At 43.8% G+C, this 20,450-nt stretch overlaps 1 protein-coding gene across 2 annotated transcripts in view; it reads left to right on the forward strand.

Moving 5' to 3' along the window:
- The window catches only part of MYH10 (myosin heavy chain 10), a 1,173,511-nt gene that overhangs the window by 508,016 nt on the left and 645,045 nt on the right, over window positions 1–20,450 (forward strand). For both annotated transcript variants that reach the window (XM_069654592.1, XM_069654593.1), the window contains exons 14-15: window positions 5,195–5,347; window positions 6,281–6,454. In XM_069654592.1, coding sequence (XP_069510693.1) covers window positions 5,195–5,347; window positions 6,281–6,454 — 327 coding nt within the window. The remainder of the gene's footprint in view (window positions 1–5,194; window positions 5,348–6,280; window positions 6,455–20,450) is intronic.

Raw genomic sequence — 20,450 nt, forward strand, 5'->3', positions numbered from 1 at the left:
GACCGCCCACTGGTCGGTTCGGTGCCAGATCTATGAATGGGGGGACAAAGCGGGGAAAACGCTAGCTTGGCTGGAGGCGGGAACAACGGAAAGGATATGTCCAAATGATCCGAATGCCGAATGGGGATCGTTTGACGGAGGACACCGATATAGCTGATGCCTTTGCCAGCTACTATGAGCACCTCTACTCCCCCTGGATGGGAGCCCTGAGACTGTTCACTCGAACTTCCTAGACACGATTGTACTCCCGCGCCTCACCAGGCAACAGAGGGAACCTCTTGACCTTGAGCTAACGGAGGATGAAGTACAATCCGCGCTTACGCAGCTCCAAACGGGGAAAACTCCGGGACCCAACGGGTTCCTGGTGGAAACCTGGAAGCGCATTGGCGGTTCACTAATTACACACATGCACCGCATATTCCTCCGGAGCAGAGACCTGGGCGCTCTTCCCTCGGACCTTAGGAAGTCCTGTATCATGGTATTGCCCAAGCTGGGTCGACCCCCCAGAGTAGTGTGCCTCATATAGGCCCATCTCACTGATAAACAGGGAGGCCAAAATCCTCACCCGGGCCCTAGCAAACAGGTTATTAGGAGTGATGGAGTCCCTGGTCCACCCTGACCAGTGCGGGTTCATGCCTAACAAGTCCACCCACATTAATTTAGGCAGACTCCAGTTCGCTCTGGTCGGTGCCCATGAGATACCGGACCCGCTAGCACTGCTGGCGGTTGAATTTGAGAAAGCTTTTGATTCGGTGGGGTGGGACGCCTTGTGGGATATGTTAGAACAAATGAACTTCAGGCAGGGCTCCATCTCATGGGCTGAGCTTCTATATGAATCCCCCGTCGCGAAAGTTAGGGTGAACGGTAGACAGTCTAAAGTATTTCCATTGAGGCGCGAGACTAGACCGGTCTTTCCCCTCTCTCCTCTGTTGTTCCTCCTCACTATAGAACCACTCGCGATTAGCCCATGTGCAGATAAAGATTGGTCGGGATTCGTCTGGGTGGGGGGAGGGGAGACCAGGTTTCACTATATGCCGACAATCTCCTCATTTACCTCAGTAAACCGATGTCCTCATGCCCGGTGGTGTCTCAAATCCTTAGGGACTACCAACGATACTCCGGCCTCAGGGTGAACACACAAAAAACAGAGTTCTTTCCAATTCAAGGGGGAGCGAACGTGATTCCCGACCCCTGCCCATACCCTGTTTCCATCCGCGGTTTAAAATATTTAGGTGTACAAATCAGTCCCTCGCCAGAGGAATTCCTCCAACTGAATCTGCAGCCTGTTTTGGACAGGCTCGCCACAGACCTTTCCCACTGGCAATCTTTACCATTGTCCCTAATGGGCAGGGCTGCATTATTCGAAATGTTATGACTCCTGAGACTATTATACGTCCTACAGAACGCCCCATTGCCGATTCCCCTGGGGATCTTTACAGCAATAGACGGACATATAAGGACTCTCCTATGGAAGTGGAAACAGCACAGAATTGCACTTAAGACACTGCAACCTTCAATTTGGGAGGGAGGGATAGGACTACCGTGCATTCGCACATATTACCTAGCAGCACAGACAGGGGTGGCAAACGACTGGCTACATGGGAACACCAAACTCCCCCACATTAGTAGGGAACTATCGGCTATGCACCCAAGAAGCCCCCCTCACACCCGCCAGGTCCTGTTCGCTCCCCAAGACAAAACAGCTAAAACCACACGCATGTCACTTCATATCCACCGTACATGGGAGGAAGCACATAAACACATCGGCTGGGGCTCTAGACCTATACTGGCCCAACCCATATGGCACAATGCATACCTCCCCGAAATTCAAAAGATCGGGCCTTTGGGGAACTGGGAGAGGTGCGGGATACACACACTAGAACAAATGATTTAGGGGGGGCGCATGGTTGAGTTCGGTACCCTCAAGGAGCGATTTGACCTGAGGCCTGGGGAGCATCTCGGGTACATACAACTTGCACACGCCATAAACGCTCCGTTTTCGGATTTGGGTGAGGTCCCGCCTTGCTCCCCTCTAGAAACCAATGTCCTTGCGGAGCGTATCTCCTCCAGGGTTACCTCCACGTTGTATCAGGCGCTTAACTCCTTTGGCACTAAAGAACTTACCATATTGAAAGGGAAATGGGAAAGGGACATGGATAAGCTGGCACAGGAGGAATGGGTGGAAGCTTTGATGCTCCCTCGCGAAATAGGTATAGATGCGAAATTAAGCCTGATCCAGCTCAAGATACTGCATCGATCCTATTACTCCCGCACCATGCTGGCTAAAGGGAGTGGAGCGGCCGCAGAGTCCTGCCTTCGATGCAAGCATGAAAGGGAACCTTTTTCCACACAATTTGGGAGTGTACTGTGGTACAAACTTTCTGGGAGGGCTGCATGCGCATAATCTCCGGGATGGTGGGATCCCAAGTACCACTAGATCCAAAGTTGATACTGCTCGGGATATGGGGAGAACTGGGCCTTACCAAGTATGAAAACCAGTAGCACTGGGGGCGGGCAAAAGGATGATAGCTGCGAATTGGGGGTCCGCTGCTGCACTGAGTCGAACTCGATGGTCTAAGGTAGTTACCAGGTGCGCTTCCTTGGAGAGGCAAACCTACACAACAAGAGGGTGCCCACGCAATTTTCAAAAAGTTTGGGGAGAATGGATGGACAATCAGTGAGACCTATTCCCTCTCACCGCCCCTTTTTTTTCTTCTTTCTCCACTCTCCCCGCCACCATCCCTGCTGCTCGAGGCGAACATTCGCTCACCCACGACGCAGAGTAGACTGTAACATGACTGTATGCATAATCGAGTTAACCGCTTCTTTTTTATCTCACCAGTATTCTCTATTGACTTGTTAAAACTAATAAAATGTGTTTTAAAAAAAAAAAACCCTGAACACCTGAAACTAATCAGCCTCCCTGATGATTGCAGAGGCATGAGAGCGCCAAGGAGGAGAAGATCTTTGGACTGTTGAGCAGATTGCAGCTAGGACCCAAAGTCGTGCCCCTACCACCCCTCTTTTTGCTTATAATATAGCAAAGGGGTGTGGTGCAGGGCTTGAGGAAGTCCATGAAATTCTGGTCGAAGCTGCCACTATTACTGTTAGGCAGGGTAGCCATCACCAAAATGATTATTCTCCCTAGGTTCTTGTACTTCTTCAAAAACATGCACTACTACGTTGGGGCGTCTTTTTTCCGCTCCTTGGAGGTGCTGCTCCGAGAATTCTTATGGGGCGCGAAGCGCCACTGACTCTCACTAGCAATTTTATATCTACCATACGACAAGGACGGGGTGAAATTGTCAAACCTCGAGAGGTACTACCTGGCAGCTCAGCTCAGTGACGTAGTTAAATGGCTGGCAGACAAGACTACCTCGGAAACAAACTTACTGCAACACCTAGTGGCTCCCATCAAACTAAAAGAAATACTGTGGGTAACACAGGAGGGCCCGGAACACACTCCACTGATAACACTGGGTAGGAAGGTATGGAGGAGAGCGCAAACCTTACGGAAACTAGTAAACCCTTACTCACCGGAGGCGCCGATGGTGGCCAACACACACAAAGACACCACAGATATGGCAGTGGTAAGAAAATGGGAATGGAAGGGGATATACACATGGGCAGATGTATATGAAGATGGGGTCTTCGGGGAATTCAACTAAATGCAAGAAAGAGAGGAGCTGACGAGTGGGCAATTTTTCTGGTACCGCAGGGTCCGGGAAACGGCCAAAGAAAGATGGGAGGGCTGGCCAGAAAAACCACAGGCGAGCCCACTGCTGAGCCTGATGCACAATCTAAACGACGGCTGGAGGCCGACTTCTCGGCTGTACAGCATGCTGATAAACTCGCCCAATCCCAAGGGCACAGCACTGAAAGAACAATGGGAGAAAGACATAGGTGCAAACATAACGGAGAAAGAATGGGAGAGAATACTGAGCTTTCCTAAGGCTGTATCGAGGAACCAGCGTTTCACACAAATACAACTGAAAGTGCTGTACCGCACATACATGAAACCGCACAGAATAGCTATCTTTAACAAAGAAGCAAGTTCACAATGTCCTTGTTGCAAAGGCAAGGATGCTGACCTGTTTCACATGTTCTGGGGGTGTGCAAAGTTTCTGGGCACGCATAGCGCAAACTTGTAGAGAGGCTGGAGTAAAGAGGTATGAGTGGTCACTGAAAGAATGCCTGCTTGGTGCCTACCCCAGAATCAGCGCAAACAAACATGTGGTTAGATTTATGGACCTTAGAACCATCGCCATGTCTTGGAAAACTGCTGCGGGCCACAATATGGAAAGTGGCACAAGGAATTCGAAAGGTGGGCAGAGGCAGAGACCAAGGTGTGGATGGAGGGAGTGAATAGATCGGAACCTGATGGCCCCGATAAGTGTGTAACATGGAAAGCGTTGCTCTGGGACATGTTTCACCCGTCTGATAACAAACCCCCATGAGTGCACCAACTAAAGCAAGGATCTCCTGCGGTGTGCCCAACTAGCCACCGCACAGCACCCAGGTGACATTGCCCAACTGGAGACATGAGGAGCAAAACGGCTAGGCCCCAGACATTGTAATGCTTACCCCAACCGAGGTTATAAATAACACACGGCACATATAGGAAGTTGTTTGTTTATGGTTGTTTGTTGTTGTTAACCTAAATGTAGGCATGAGAAATTGAAACTGAAATGCACAACTGTAACTATATAAATGTCAAAAAAAACATTTTAAAATAAAATGAGTTCCTTACAGCACAAACAATAAATAAATAATATAAAAAAAGGTAGAGATGCTTTAAATCTCTTTCTAAAGTTAAGTAAGCTGTTCAGCCATCGGTTAATTATGCCCATCGATAATGAAGGATGTGAATGTTAACAATCAATCTGGCTCACTTTTTGAGATTTAAAGTTGCAGCTTCATGGCCATTTCATTTATTCAAAGCACATGAGGATGTTGTTGGTAGAACACCACTGCCCGTGATACTTCTAACAATCGAAGGGCACAAACGGGGGATTCCTTTCCTCAGTAATTGGAAACTGAATTTGTGTTGGTAGGTTCATGGCTAAAACAAATAATGTGCTCCGCTTTAATGGATGGTTTATGTTGTTTCTTGCTCTTAACCAATGCAAGTCCAGCTTTATTTTATATTTGCCTTCCTCATTAATAGGATAACATCTATTTTTTTTGTTTTCAGGCGGACTTTGCCGTGGAAGCTTTAGCTAAAGCCACCTATGAACGTCTATTTCGCTGGCTTGTTCACCGTATTAATAAAGCACTGGATCGGACCAAACGGCAAGGAGCATCCTTTATTGGCATTCTAGATATAGCTGGCTTTGAGATATTTGAGGTACAGTTGTTTCATGCTAAATTACTTTGCTCATGTTCAATTGCATGGCCCTGATTACCTGCCAGAGCTGTATACAAGCAGTACAGCTGTTTTAAGGCTGTCTGATGAATCAGTCCTTTCACTTAAAAACATGGTAGGTAAAATGGGGCCCCTTGGTAAAGTAGATAGATGAATTTATGAATGATTGAGGTGGATTTGCCTACTAGTTCTCATTGGATGCTTGTTAACGATATGTGATCATGTATGATGTAGGATAAAATACTGCACTAATGTCTTATAAAGAGATTTTGTAAAAGCCAGAACATATTTTTTCTATTCTACATACTTTATTTTGTTTACAGTTCCGTGGCTAAGGGTGGCACAGTGTTGGCATATATGACCTTCAAGTTTAGCTATTGAAAGATTGCTTTTCAGAAATCATTGAAAGTGAGATTTATGAAATTAAGTTAGAATTCTTTGGATAGCATTTATTCAGTTATTATGTAGATCAGCTAATTTGATGTCCTGCCCAGTTGAAGCTTAATTTAGGGGATTTTATTGGTTTGTAAACCCCCTCCCCCTTTCTATCCAACAAGCCCCCCGCCCCCATTACTACAAATCGCTAGTTACTGTGCATTGGTTTGGACTTTTATTTCTCATCCCAAAGATATCTTTGTATACCCCTATTTCTGCTCCTCTTAGTCATGACATGATGCAGGTACCGTGGACGTTTTGGATTCTAAAGTTATTACAGAGAACTACCTTTGTGTTTTTTCGTAAAACATTGGATATGATCCTTTTTCCTTCTATTGATATGCAATTTAAAGCAAAATGCAGTAAATATTATGCCTATGCAAAGTTGATTCCACTTGCTGAAATCCCTGACTTTGTGTTCAACAAAATGGATGTCTCACTGATGCTCAAAGTGGAAATAATTTTGTATTTGTTTTCTAGCTTAACTCGTTTGAGCAACTTTGCATCAACTACACAAATGAGAAACTCCAGCAACTCTTCAACCACACAATGTTCATCCTGGAGCAGGAGGAGTACCAGCGAGAAGGCATTGAGTGGAACTTCATCGACTTTGGCTTGGACCTGCAGCCGTGCATTGATTTGATTGAAAGGCCTGTAAGTGTCCTCATTCAGCAGCATTATTTTTCCTACTTACTCTTTCATAGCATGCAGTGTTCGATAGGAATGTGCGTGGAGATCGTGGTGAGCAACAGAAAGCGGTCAAGCGTTGATGGGATAATTGATTCAAATAGCGTACATACGTTTGTGCTGGTTCGTGCTGGTCCTCAGTAATTACTAGAGATCCTTCGGACTTTTTTCCACCACCCAGCTGTACCTGGCATCTTAAATTATCCAATTTGTGAAAATCTAGGTCCTTTTGCTTGATATCTTTCAGGAAACTAGTTTCACAGCTTTTCAGTTGAGCACAATGCATTTTGAATGCTAGGTATTAAAATTGTTCCCACAACCCGATGAAAATCTGTAGCTGTTGCAGGTGGCTTGTCTTTCTATTTTTACTGTGTAATGATGGGGTGCAACGCTAGCCAGATGGCATGTTGGTAAAAGAAACAGTGGATATGTGATCCTGAGGTCTATTGTTAGTAAAGCTAGATTAGAGGAGACCAGAAAGCTGAGAATACATGTACAGAAAAAGTAACCTCCTATTGTTGCCCTCTTAGGATTATTGAAGTACAAATAGATTTTTAAATCACTAGAGCACATTTCTAATATATCTGACCATGTTTTGGACTCGCTGCAGGCAATCGAGGGGTTCCATTTGCAAGCTGGAATAGAGGTAAAGGTCAAAGAAGAATAAAGAAATGTTCACTGTCCTATCATGCAAGTCCCCAACCTACCAATCCAGGTGGCCAAGTGCTGTAAAGTGTATGTCTACCAACATATCAAGCAATACCCAAGGCAGAGGCGTAAAGGAACCCTGGGTCAGTGTTAGGAATGATTTCTCTTTTGGCAACTCTTCCTCCATAGTTTTTATAGACCCCAATCATTTCTCTTTGTTTTGTAACCTGTTTGGACTTTTTGAGGGGGAAGTAAAGGCTTCAGTTTCATTTCCCCTGCCTTTTGCTCATTTGTTATGGGGAAACGGATCCGTCCTTTAGACTATCAGTACTGGAAAACCATGTTTCCCTTTTAACTTTGCACACAGCATCATACAATGCAGTGCAATGGGGATACTTTTGTATCATCCTAGCCTTTTACACATGGGATTTTTGGTTATTTTCTATATGTGCTTAAAGACCAGCTGGTGGCAGCAATTATATTTTTAGCATTTTTGTGTGTGTTCACCACATATGGCTACTAAAAGGGACATGCCACAAGATTTGTAAGCTTGATTTTTGGCCATATTGTTGTTTGCCCTTCTCTCTGCTTTGCCAGGTCAGGAAATCCCATGTAAGGTGGTCTGGTTGTGGGGCATGAGTGAAGCCAATAGTTTTCCTGATTGGACAACTACTGGTTGTTTGAATGGTGCAGATCCTTACCATTGGTGGGCTTGAACTTGCTTCCAGGCTGGATTTTTTTATAGGGAGAGGACTCCTGCAGCCATTTGTGGAGATCAGCGTTGGAACCAAGAATCCCTCCTAGAATAACAGCCGACTGAAGATCCAAAGAAGACTCCTGAAGAGGCCCAGCATCTCTTCCTGTGTCTGGCCTGGTGAAGCACTTTTGGACTACCTGATCTCTGAAGGCCCTGTGCAGTGCTTAACCCCTGGACTGGTGGGACCAACCAGTTTGTTCTTGAATATCCAGATGTCCTAAACCTTAGGAAGTGTCCCTTGACCACCGGTGGACTGTCTCTCTCGCTAGAATCGTCGCAGCTCTGTTTGTAGCAGGAACGTTGGTGGTTGCCAGCTTGTGGTATAGGTTGGCTTTCTGCCGAATTTCAGCCTCCCAGCTACAAGGGATCCTGTTCTGGAAGGACCTCTACCACTTTGACTGGAAGGATGCCTGCTGTCGTCAGTATGTGGTGGCAGTCGATGGGACTCTTCCCGCCACCCTCCCCCATTGTGTTAAATCCTGTGGAGTCCTCACAGAACCCCTGCCTAAATTCTCCTACTAGTTGGCCAGGGGAAGGCAGCTTCTACCTGATTCTAACCCTGGGGTAGTATTACCCCAGTGGATCACCTGATGGCAAGGGAATAGGAAGGGGCACACAGTATTTATATTCTTCAGAGAGGAATTTTTCATTGATGCCAGAATATTTAATGGATTGCTGTCGGAGTGAGGGTTCCCTTTCCAAAACTACCCACCTTGTTGGTAGTGAAAACTATTGTGATCAGAAGAAGAATGGTACATATTGGAGTCAGAGCCTAAATACCCTGGCTTCTGATAAATATAATTCCCCCTTAAGACTGAACCAATCATTAACATCTCTAAAATCCTTCCCTAGAACTATATCTGATAAACAAAGTATATTAAATAGAGTTGGAGTTGAAGGCTGTATTTGTGATGTAAATAGTAACCAGAACATTGGGGACTTCAAGTCGCACAGTAACCTAAGTACTGGGACGAGGAAGAGGAGATCAGAAGCACAAAACTGCATTATTCAGTCTAGTGGTTCTAATGACGCACACCTGAGTGGGGCTTTAGAATATTTAAGGCCCCCTTAGGTGCAGGCCATTAGAACAAGAAGGTGGAGCAGGAGTTGCCAGCTGTAGTTGCAGAAGAACGAAAACGCTGCAATTTCTGAAGCGTTGTTAACGTCTGAGAGGGTCATCTGTGTAGAAAACCTGAACTGCAGAGATCGCACAGTGGGAAGCAGTATTCTGACAGGCTGTCGCTTGAGAGAAGCTCCCTTTATATGGTACCTCATCCAGGAAGCTGGAGAGCCCGGAAGTGCAGGAGGATTATTTCCCAAGCGGCACGGTAATGCGACTGAATCGGTCAGACATTCAGGTAAGCACAGAAGAAGCAGCGGTTCGAGCAGACACGTGTAGAGAGGCCGGTGAGTTGGCCTGTGCTAGGTAACCCCGGAACGCTCCATAGTCTAACACTGCCCGCTAAGCAATGTTTTGTATACCAAACTGATGCAAGAAAGTTCCATGGGCAATAACTCGCTTGAAAGAAAGCCGGAAAAGAAATGTTAAAGTACTATTGCCAAAACAAAGAAGGGACAATGTTAAAGAAAGATAAAGACCCCTACACTGCCAAAGTAAAGAGGGAGCAATACTGCATTGTCAAAATAACAAGCGAACAATATTGCAGAGAAATTGTAACTATTATTCCCAGACTGAGGAAGAGGCAATAGTTACACTTACACTAACAAGCAATGCCTAGGAAGGGCAAATGTGACAGACAATGTGAAGACTTGTTTGATGTGGAGTTAAGAAATAAAGAGTGGCAGGAACGAAACGTTTCTTGTAAGAAGTATCGAGGAGGAGTAGCACATAATCTGCATTGCCTATGGCAAATACATCCGTGGAACAAACACCACCAATGTGTATTGTGTCCTCACAGAAGAAACTGTGAATCTTGATGTTATTGAAAGTGAAGGACTTTTAAAAGTGGGAAGCAAATCTTACCACAGAGTACTTGTATTAGTAGGGTTTTTATCCTGGCAGTCGAGTACACCAGGAAAGGGATTGTTAGTGATAGTTCTGGCATTGTGGTTGAAGGTTGTGAAGGAAAGAAAGTGGCAAGGTCGCTATTGTGTTTGATGAACAGTGATGAAAACTATTCTGAGAAAAATATTGTTGTGAATCAAAAGACGTAGAAGTATTTGTTTTCCAAGAAGAAGTGATATTGAAACATTGACTATCAGTTTGAAGATAAAGACTTTTCTTTCGTTTTGTTGGAACTTTTTCAAATGCCAAGTACAAGACTTTTGGAATACGAAGAACTTTGAGTAGAACTTGGCTATACCAAAGGAACTTTATTCTTTATAACTTTGATTGGAAATCCTGCTTTAAACCTGGGGAAAGGGATCCGGCCCAAGCTCCAAGGATGCATAGGTATTACATTCATGCTGAGTATAACTGTTTCTGTTAAACCTGAATTGTCATACTCCACCTTTGAGTTGAATGTATGTTATTGGGTACTTGTATAGCACCTTTTACCATTGGTATGATTACAAAGCGCTGTGGGTTGAACACCTTCAGTGACCGCATTCCAGGTCAGTTGAGAGAGTAACATAGTAAAATGTGCTTGGGTGCACTTGGTATGTGTGCAGCCAGTGTGGAATGAGTGGTGTGGAGCTGCATACTAGTGCTAGGTGTGATGCAGTGGTTGTGAGATCAGTAGAATGTGTGCAGCAACACCAATGCACTTGGGTATCTGCATTCTTCCGGTCCTGGTGTCTGTGATTGAGACTGTGCAGCTAGACTGGTTTCGAGGGTTATAGCTGCGTTGTAAAGACTATGATGGTGCACATCAAAGTGTATAAGTATGTGTGCAGCTAGGCCGCATGAATCGAGGGATGTAGCTGCATTTTGTTTATTGGTTCATATGAAATAGTTAGCATAGTGGTGTTTGAGTGTCTGTGTGCTTTCCTGGGGGACCTTGTTCCTGATGAGCTTCCAGTGCCTGTGGTAGCTCCTTTTGGGTTTGGGCTGTTAGGCTAAGGTCCTCCCTGTGTCTTGTTGGGTCAGATTGCTATGGTGGTGGTGACAGGCAGAAATGTCCCAAAATCATGTTACTGTATAGGTGCTGGAGACGTCCTCGGTTGGTAGTTCTGCTAAATTGATTCCATGATAAGTAGTTCTACTAAAACATTCCTAGATAGTTGGGATTAGCAAATAAATGTTAAAGTTCCTTGGTATATCGTTCTGCTCAGGGATTTCCAGATGAGCAGGATTAGCAAGCAAGGGCATTTCCTGGGCTGATAGCGTAGTGCAGATTAGCAAGGTAGTGATCAAGTTCATAAGTGCTATTAGTGCTTGGGTTGGTAGTTCTGCTAGATATATCCCCAGTAGGTAGCTCTGCTAAATACATTCACTGATAGCTGTGTGAGTATAGATGAGTAGAATTAGCAGACATGTGCCTTCTTGGACTGATAGCGTAGATCATAATTGCATGGCTTTGATCAAGCTGATTAGTGCTATTGGCGCTTGGGTTACAAGTCTTCTAGCACAGTCGGTCCATACTATTGGCAATAGATAACTCTAGCTCTCAAAGAGTACGGTATTCCTGCAGATGTAGGTAGTGAATCAATTCAGCCAGGTACATGGGTGCTTCTACGTTTTGGGTTTCAGGTCTGTGTAGAGATCTGGCCTGAGAGTGTATGGAATGGTCCGTATTGATATCACGCAATTAGTTTGTCGTGGTGGTAAGTCGAGTGATTCACAGCATTCCTGTATGTGTTTTTAGGTGAAGAGCCAGGTTTTGAGTGCTTTCCAGAAAGCCATGTAGTCTTCTGTGTCTAATTCCGGGATGGAGTGTGTTCCACAAAGTTGGTGCCATTTGGTGCCAGGGTTGAGTAGGCGGACCCTCCAATCCTGGCCGAATTGGAGGTGGGGACCACTAGGAGGAGGGCAGTTCTTGACCTTAGGGTGCGAGGAGGTGGTAAGGCGTAATCTTGTCTTGAAAGATTTTGGGGCCTGCTTTGTGCACCGCTCGGTGGGAAATGCATAGGAATTTGAAGTTGGCCCTGCGTCCAATTGGGAGCCAGTGTATGGTGCGGAGAGCAGGCGAGATGTGGTTCCTACGTCTCAATGCGAGAAGTAGTCTGGCAGCCGAGTTTTCAACTCTTTGGAGTTTGTGTAGCTTGTAGGCTGGTGCACCCAGGTAGAGGGAGTTTGCATAGTCAAGTCTGGACATAACAATGGACATAATTGCAGCCAGTCTGTAGCGGTAGGTGAGGTAAGGTAAGATCTGCTTCAGGTGCCTAAGGTGGAAATGCCAGGATTTGGATGTATTGCTGATGTGGTAAGACCGGTCCGAGTCCATTGTGCAGCCAAGATTGTTGGCAGTGATGGTGGTCGGGTCGAGAGGGGAGGGTGGGCAGCCGAGTGAGGGTGGCCAGGGAGTTGGTTAGGGGAATATAGCAGTTTTGCTGCATACCATGATCTCAGTTTTACTTCGGTTCGGAAGGAGATGGTTAGTCGTCATCCATCGTTCAATATCAGTGAGACCTGCTGCTAGGTCAGGGCGAGGGTAGGTGGCCTATTTTGGAATTCTAAAGATTTGTGTCATATCCACATACTTATAACAGGTGAGGTTGTGTGAGCGGATGTTCCTGGACAGGGGCGTCATGTAAAGGTTGAAGAGAAGGGGAGAGAGGCAGGCCCCTTGGGGTACTCCAGTTTTTGCTGGGCGTGCAGAGGAGAGAAAAGGGGGAGATCGATGATTTGCTGCATATTAGTGAGAAATGAGGCGGTCCAGGTGAGTGCTGAATCTCGTATTCCTAAGGAGTGCAATCTGTCAAGGAGGATCATGTGGTTAATGGTGTCACACTGCTGAGCGGTCAAGAAGAATATGTGCTGCGCATCCTCTGAGTCTGTTGTGACTTTGATGTCACCTAAGATAGAAATCTGCGTGGTTTCTGTTCCGTGGGGTGGACGGAAACTTGATTGCGCGGGGTCTAGGAGATTGTTAGATTCCACAAAACCATTGAGCTGTGAGTATGCAGTCCGGTCGATCAGTTTTGCCAGGAATCGGGTGTTCGAGATCAGCCTATAGTTGATTGGGAGGGGATGATTGAGGCATGCTTTTTAAGCAGAGGTTTGACATGCACAGTTTGGAAGGATTCTGGGAAGTTGCCGGAGGTGAGGGTGCCGTTAAGAATGGACCTTGCCAATTCGACTGCACAGGAGGAGGTGATTTCTTTCTTTGAGGAGAGAGGCAGGACAAGGGTCCAGGGGCGAGCCAGAGGGTCAGCTAGCAGATAGTAGTTTCACGATTATGGTTAAAGGACAGAGGTTACCCCACAAAAATGTGTCAAATCATCCCACAGCACAACAAAATATATTACCAGAGAAGTTTTTCTTGCTTGAGAGTAAGCAAACAAATGAGAATAAAATATTATGTGCATCTATTTTTGGGCCCTATTTTTTCACAGATCTAACAAAACCTCAAACACATTTGGCCTTTAATAAACTCCTCCTGGTTTACAACCAGCAGCATTTCTTCTCGAGATAGACAGGAATCTAAGAGACATTATAGTTAAAGGGTCCTACTGGAGCTCAGAACCCCCAGTTCGACACTTCCCATGCAGAAACTGCTCAGTATATGTCTTTACAACAAAGAAGTTTGGAATGGAGGTCCACAATCGTAACTGGACGTTCAGATATTTCGCTATGTCTAAAACCAAAAATATAATTTACTGCATTAAATGTCCTTGTGGATTACATTACATTAGTAAGACCACATGCATCTTAAATACGAGAATTGGCGAGCCCAGAATTAGGACACCACCAGGGGAACTGCATTGGTTCAACATTCCATTGAACAAAATCACTACAAATTATGTAATGCAGTGGCTGGTAGATGTTTTCCATCTACGTCCTTGGCATCGTTCATTAGAAAGAACCTTGGAATATAAAGAGTCAATTTGTATTCATAGACTTTAAGAGCTACATTAAAAGCTTTAACATCAGTAATGAAATAGGAGATTGATGCTCCTTTTTTAATGTAGTTAGACCATACCATTGGATGCCATCAATTGCTACAATATTGTAACTGAATATTTATTTTGACTTTTCAGCGTTGGAACATATGAAGATCCACTTTAAGAAATTCTGTCACGGACGAGAACAAAGTTTGCCGTGAATTCACACCCACCATGTTTCTTACATAGGGGCTGCATCTTTATTAGAAGTCAAATAATGCTTATTAACAGCACAACGAGAGGTCCCTTATGTTAATGCCTTCGCAACCATCCAGCCATTTCACAGATTATCGTAGCTTGAAATGCATAGGTTTTGTACCTTTTTTAAAATGGCATTCGATCACAGGTAAATAAAGTGTGTATTGTTTCAATAATTAGCGTAACTCTAAAAACCAGGAGTGGTAATCTTGAAATGACCCTCAGTCACAGGTAACAATTAGCTTTATCATTTCACCTTATGTAGTCTTACGTTAGCTATGTTGCTTTAAGCAATGTAAACACTGAACAGATATGCTACATTTAAATCCAATATGGTGACAAAACCTCTGTATTTTCCAGATTTCCTCTAACCCAGTTGTAGCATGAGCTGTTAATTTCAAGCATGAGGCGAATGCTCGGCCTCTCATAGTCCCTTCTTACTGTACAAATTAGACGAATAGCTACCTTTTGGACTACACCTTTTTGCCCTACAAATTATCTTTTTGCATCCTTCATGTAGAAAAAAGAACCAGTGAAAATATTCTATAGTTCTGGATCAAGTACACTTAAATTCACACAGACTGGGAAGATGACCGGGTCAGTGTGCCACCAGTTTGCATCCTGAGATTCTGGATACTTTTAACCAATAGTAGACTCAAACTCCATGTGAGATAATGCAATATTGATATTTTATTTCTATTGCGCTCGTACACAAGTGTTTCATAGAGCGACAAGGCAAGGGAGGGGAACAGGGGAGAACAAAACAGCGATCTTACTAGGCCCAGTGACATTGAGATTCTGGGGGAAGGAGCGGAAAGGTAGAGTGCCTCTGAGGAGGTGCAGTAGGAAATTTGACTTTTTAGAGACCTCATAGATGTGGGCGGAGAAGGAAAGGGTGGAGTCAAAGATGACCCCGAGGTTCTTAGCCTCGCAGGTGGGGGTAGGAGGAGGGCCAAGGGAGGCTGGCCAGAGAGTGAGGGGAAAGGATTGTGCAGGTGTGCCGATGAGGAGGTTCTACGTCTTGCTGGCATTCATAAAACTTGCATAGCATTTTTATGCAATTCCCATTAGACTTTGTCTAAAAGGATACGCTTATTTTGGACTACGTATTTTGAATGTTTCCCAAATAGGACCCCCAAGTAAATTAGTCTACCTCCTTCTTCTCTGGGACCCATCTGATTTGTTTTGATCATGCATTATGCAAATCAATCTTTATAAAGTCGATTTCTTTTGTTTTTTTGGTTCTTTTAGATGAATTGCTGTGATACCAAAAAGGGTGACCTTTCACACTAATAACATGGTTCCGAGGAAGGGGTTTCTAAATGAAATGCAAATACATAAGCAATAAGGTTACGTTAATTAACATGACATGCCGACATTTATTATTTTGGACCTCTAAAGACACCTAACAGTATGGCCCTAACCCTCAGAACCCCCCACAAAAAATGGTTAAATGTCCCCATTAATGCCACAACTTATGTGTTAATCGGTGGTTTGATGTTCAACATTGGTGTTTTTACAAAACTAGGTTGAAGGCAAAACAAGTCAACAGTCCATGCATGGTTCAGAAATAATTGTGCAACATTAAGAGGTTTCATCTGTCTTAATTGTCTTTTTAGAAACTACTTACTTGTTCTAATTTTTTTCGTTTAATAGTTTGTATGATTGACATGTTAATTAGCATTAATGATTTAAATGACTATGTAATTGATGTCTAATTATTGTCTTTCTTTTCTCAATGCAGTCGATGTGTAATTTGTATTTATTGTTAGCTATGCTGCAATTTACACCAAAGTGCCAGTGTCAATATGGAAAAAGTTACTTACCTGTAACTCTTTTCTCCAGCATAAGTGTGAGGGACAGATTCTTTGTGTTAGTGTTTTCCATTAGTTTTATTTTGATAGGAAGAAAAATCCTCTTTAGGGTATGGTTAGTGAGGCGTTTGTCACACCCTTTTAAGTTAATAAAATGATGACTTTTCTGACTCCTCAATAGAATGACGACTTTTCTGACTCCTCCCACCGTGTCGTGTGAAGTGTCCAGAAGAGGGCTGCATCGGTGCGGTCTGCATTTCTCCATCGCTCCTGGACTTGGCTGGAAGAATACTTGCACCCGCAGCTCCTGGGCACCTCTCACCCGAACCAACTGTGGGAATTCCAGTCCCTTAACCCTCCCTTCACCCCCCTCCTCCCCGATCCCCTAGTTGACCCATTAATCTAGGAAAATCGTAGTCAGGTGGGTAAGTAAACGCAAAGCATTGGTCTTCCCCTGTCCTCCATAGGATAACATTGAGAACCAGTCTCTGTAGCCTTCCATTCCACTGTGTTTTTCTCGTCGAACTCGAGTAGTAAAACCTGAAGGGTAAGAACACCTTTTACTTACTTAGTAACTTTGTTGCATCTCTTCATTTGAACAATCCCCAACACAAGTAACTTATCTGCTACAGATACATTAAGGGGAGAAGCATTGTGACTTGTGTTCACAAAACCCCACTCTTGGGTATTGGACTGCTGAAGCTAGGGATTATCACTTGGGACTTGGTTCTATCTTACTGCATCACTTTACTCACCTTCTTTGTTGATTTAAGTAGTTGAATGCATTCTAAGAACCTACGGTTACTGTATATGTTTATTATTGAATGGTGTGCCATTTTATCACCTGCTTGTTCCATTTTTTTAGTGTGTGTTCAAGGCCTAGAATAAGGCCATTCACTCTCCTGATAAGGCCTTGACTGCTATCAATTGCTACCTTGATTGGGTTTCGGCTAGCCTCTGAAATCCCCTGGTCATTAAAACTGAAGTGGCCTCCTAAGATCTCTCCACCAGGCCAGATTCTTGAAATCCATCTTAAGTCGGGACAAATTTGAAAATCTTCAGGCTTCTGATGACCAGGAGTCTATTAATGGGTAACATTCCCTATCTGATAAGAGCCGTTTCTTCAACCTGGGGGAGGTGGCCAGACTCTTAATTTGGACACTGGTAAAGATGTTGGTTTCAAAGCATAACTGTTGGAAACGGAACAATGTGCACTAATCTACATTGCTTAGTATGTTAGTGAACCAATGTGTAATGCTTTGAACCTAATCTGCTACTATTAGATTAAAACTCTTTTTGCTGCTTTCCTTGCTTAAACATCTATGGCACACCTTTTCTTTTTGCTTTGTTTTAAACCCTGTCCTGGCTTTTTGGAGATAGGTAAAGCTTTACTTGCTTGCCCTTTTGTTCATTCTTTTGGGAAAATGATCAGTTCCTAAGACTATCAGTCCTGAGAGACCATGTCTCACTTTGTGAATGACTTGTTTTGGTACAATTGCACATATCATCTTATAGTGAAGTGCAGTTGGGGTACCTTGTATCCTTCTATCATTTTATATAATGGCCATTTACAAACCCATCCATTGGCCATTTATTAAGAACATTAGATCTTATTTGTCTCCAGGAGACCTGGTTACTGGAAGTTCCGGTTATGGATGGATATATCGTGACTGCTCAGTTGGCAAATAAGGGCTTGAGGGGGAAGGCCAAAAAGGGGCCTCCTAACCATGTGTACAATGGCAGTGGCTTGAAGCTCATTGAAAAACACAACCTTAGTCCTATTCTTACGGTAACTGTATGCACATTCTTCCCTGAATCAATGCCAGTACAACTACTAATTTGTAATATCGACTGGCATGAGGGCACGGAGCAGCTAGACCCATTCTTGGAGGCTTTGTCTACCTGCTCCATGGACCAGGTGAAATCTCATAAGGACGGGCATGTCATCGTCCTGGGTGATTTTAATTGAAACTGCATTGACACTGAAGCAGATGATTTATCATCTATGTTTGAATGTAACAATCCTGTCTTTTTTTGGATCATGAAGTTTTGGGCTTGAATGGCAGTAAATGGAAACACTACCTAAACTATTTGGAGCTGTATTTCCTGCATGGTACCACCGAAGTAGACGCAGGGGAGTACTTCACTTGGCATAGTGGAAATAGGAGATCTGCACCGGATTACATTTTTTATAGCCTTCTGATGGCCAAGTGTACTCAGTGTAAAATATCACTAAATCTTTGGAGTGATCACCACATTGTGACCTGTTCTCTTAATTGGCCGACGGAAGGAAATCGAGAGAAATATGAGATAAATAGCACGGTTAACTCTGCGCTAAACAGAATTAGGTGAAACCAACATAATATAATGCTGAAATTCACAAACGCAATCTTCAACAACTTTCTGCAGAGTACGATTGACCACACAGGTGTTGAAAAACAAAGCAACAACCCGTCCATAAGAAAACCGATAGATATGTTGAGGCATTGTCAGGGAAAAAGAGGAACATGAGCTTTTCGATTTGGCAACTTAGTAAAAAAAAAAATGGGCTCACAGACAAGTGTCTGGAGCTAATCAAGAAAATCAAGCAAAAACATAAAAACTGGGTTAAGAATCATTATGCAATAATGGCCCAGACAGATGCAGAAGTGATGCTTACATATCTCCAGAAGAAGGACTTGCAAGCTTTCTGGGCTCTAATGAATAATCAAAGAAAAGAAGCAGGAGAAAAAAACTATTAATACTGTCTCAGAAGTGGATTGGGTCCAATTTTTTGGAATCACATATGGACAGTCAGAAATAGAAAAATCTGTTAATAACATACATAATGTGGAAGAGAAAGGGCTCATGGGTTCCATTAATTATGACACATGTGATGTGCTGGAGGCTATAAAGAGAGCCAGCAAATCAAGAGCTCCTGGGCTGAATAAAAGCTCGAACAGCTTATTTAAGGGAGCCATGGTGGAGTAGGCAGGGATTCTGAAGCTTTTATTTTACGACATCCTTAGGATAGTGAGCTACCCTCCTATGTGGAAAACGGTGTATATTATTCCGGTTTATAAAAAAGGTTGTAGATTAGATGCAAAAATGTATCGTCCTATCCACATTTTAGATGCAATAGTAAAAATGTTGCTAGCATCCTCCTGCAGTATCTAGAGGCCTGGGTAAAAATAACTTATCCATTTTCAGACGGACTTCATGAATAACCTTGACACAAACTTAAATGGGTATGTAGTGAGCTGTCTCCAGGATTTGATCAAAAAAGCAAAATGCTCAGTTTTACAGCTCTACAAGCTGGTTAGCATATGCTGACGATTTTGCGTTGATAGACTGTACACAAACTGGGGTGCACAGTCTTCTTGACTGCCTTCGAGGGCTTTGTGGGAGACAATCTCAAGATTAACTGAAGAAAAACACAAGTTATGTTGCTTGTAAAGAGACCTTGTAAAATAAGATCAGTTAAGTTGCTCGGTTAATGGGGTCATTTTAGAAAGAGTCAAGTTGGTAATATATCTTGTCTTTCCGATTATAAGCTCTCCTGATTGGGGACTTGCAAGGAAACATTTGAGAGCGGAACATTACATTTGTCGGGTGAAAAAAATCAAGTTCTGTTATTGTAAATTCTCACTTATTCCCCTCATACAATTTTTTAACGGTACAATTACCCCTAAATTGCTATATGGAACTGAGCTATTGGATGAATGGGTCCTGGACTTTCTTACTTGCATTGAGGGCGTTTTCTGGCGTAGAATCCTGGAGGTCCTAATTGTGTGCCTGTGAGTGTCATACGGCATGAATTGGGACTCAACTCTTCGAAGGTGAAAGGCCAACAGCGTCTTTTGTCACTATACTTCAAAATGCTTTGCCCACAGAACACCTTATACCAAAGTCTTGCTGAGGTCATGACCTCCGGCAAAGTTCCCACGTTGATGGAATTTGTTGGGCAATGTGAAATACTTCAAAACTTGGAGCTGGGGAAGTATGACTTGATCACCAACCCTGAGCGGGTGAATAAAAAATAGTTAGACCAAGACTGGTGCACTAATAAGGAAACCTTACATGCATACACTAGTTTATCACACTTGCAGTATGAACACAAGAGGAGGGGGACCCCGGTTCCTTACTTGGGCAAATTTCCTGGTGCCAGGACTCTGGATGACTATCAGGGGTTTGTTCCGGTGGAACTTGTTTCCCACCAGAGAGGTCCTTATTAGACAGAGAAGGTTGATAGCCACAGAGGCAGAGTTCAGATTTTGCAGCACAAAGTTCAAAATGGAAACTTTGAAGCATTTACGGACAGAATGCTTTCCACTGAGAATGAAGAGGCACTGTCACTTTCAGAAGTATTTTGACTCGGTTGTCTGCGCAGACCAAGATCTATTTTGGGGAAATTGTCTGGAGGGCACCCAAACATACATGGTAGCTTCAGTAGTGTAATTTCTTAACATCTTGAAACTAACACATTAGCAGGAATCTGGGCTACATGATCCGTCTTTAAATCCTGTGAACCTGCTCATGTCATTGGTCCTATTTTTACATT

This window comes from Ambystoma mexicanum, chromosome 3q (genome assembly GCF_040938575.1).
Source record: "Ambystoma mexicanum isolate Mex_15411 chromosome 3q, UKY_AmexF1_1, whole genome shotgun sequence".
In the NCBI taxonomy this organism is placed as follows: domain Eukaryota; kingdom Metazoa; phylum Chordata; class Amphibia; order Caudata; family Ambystomatidae; genus Ambystoma; species Ambystoma mexicanum.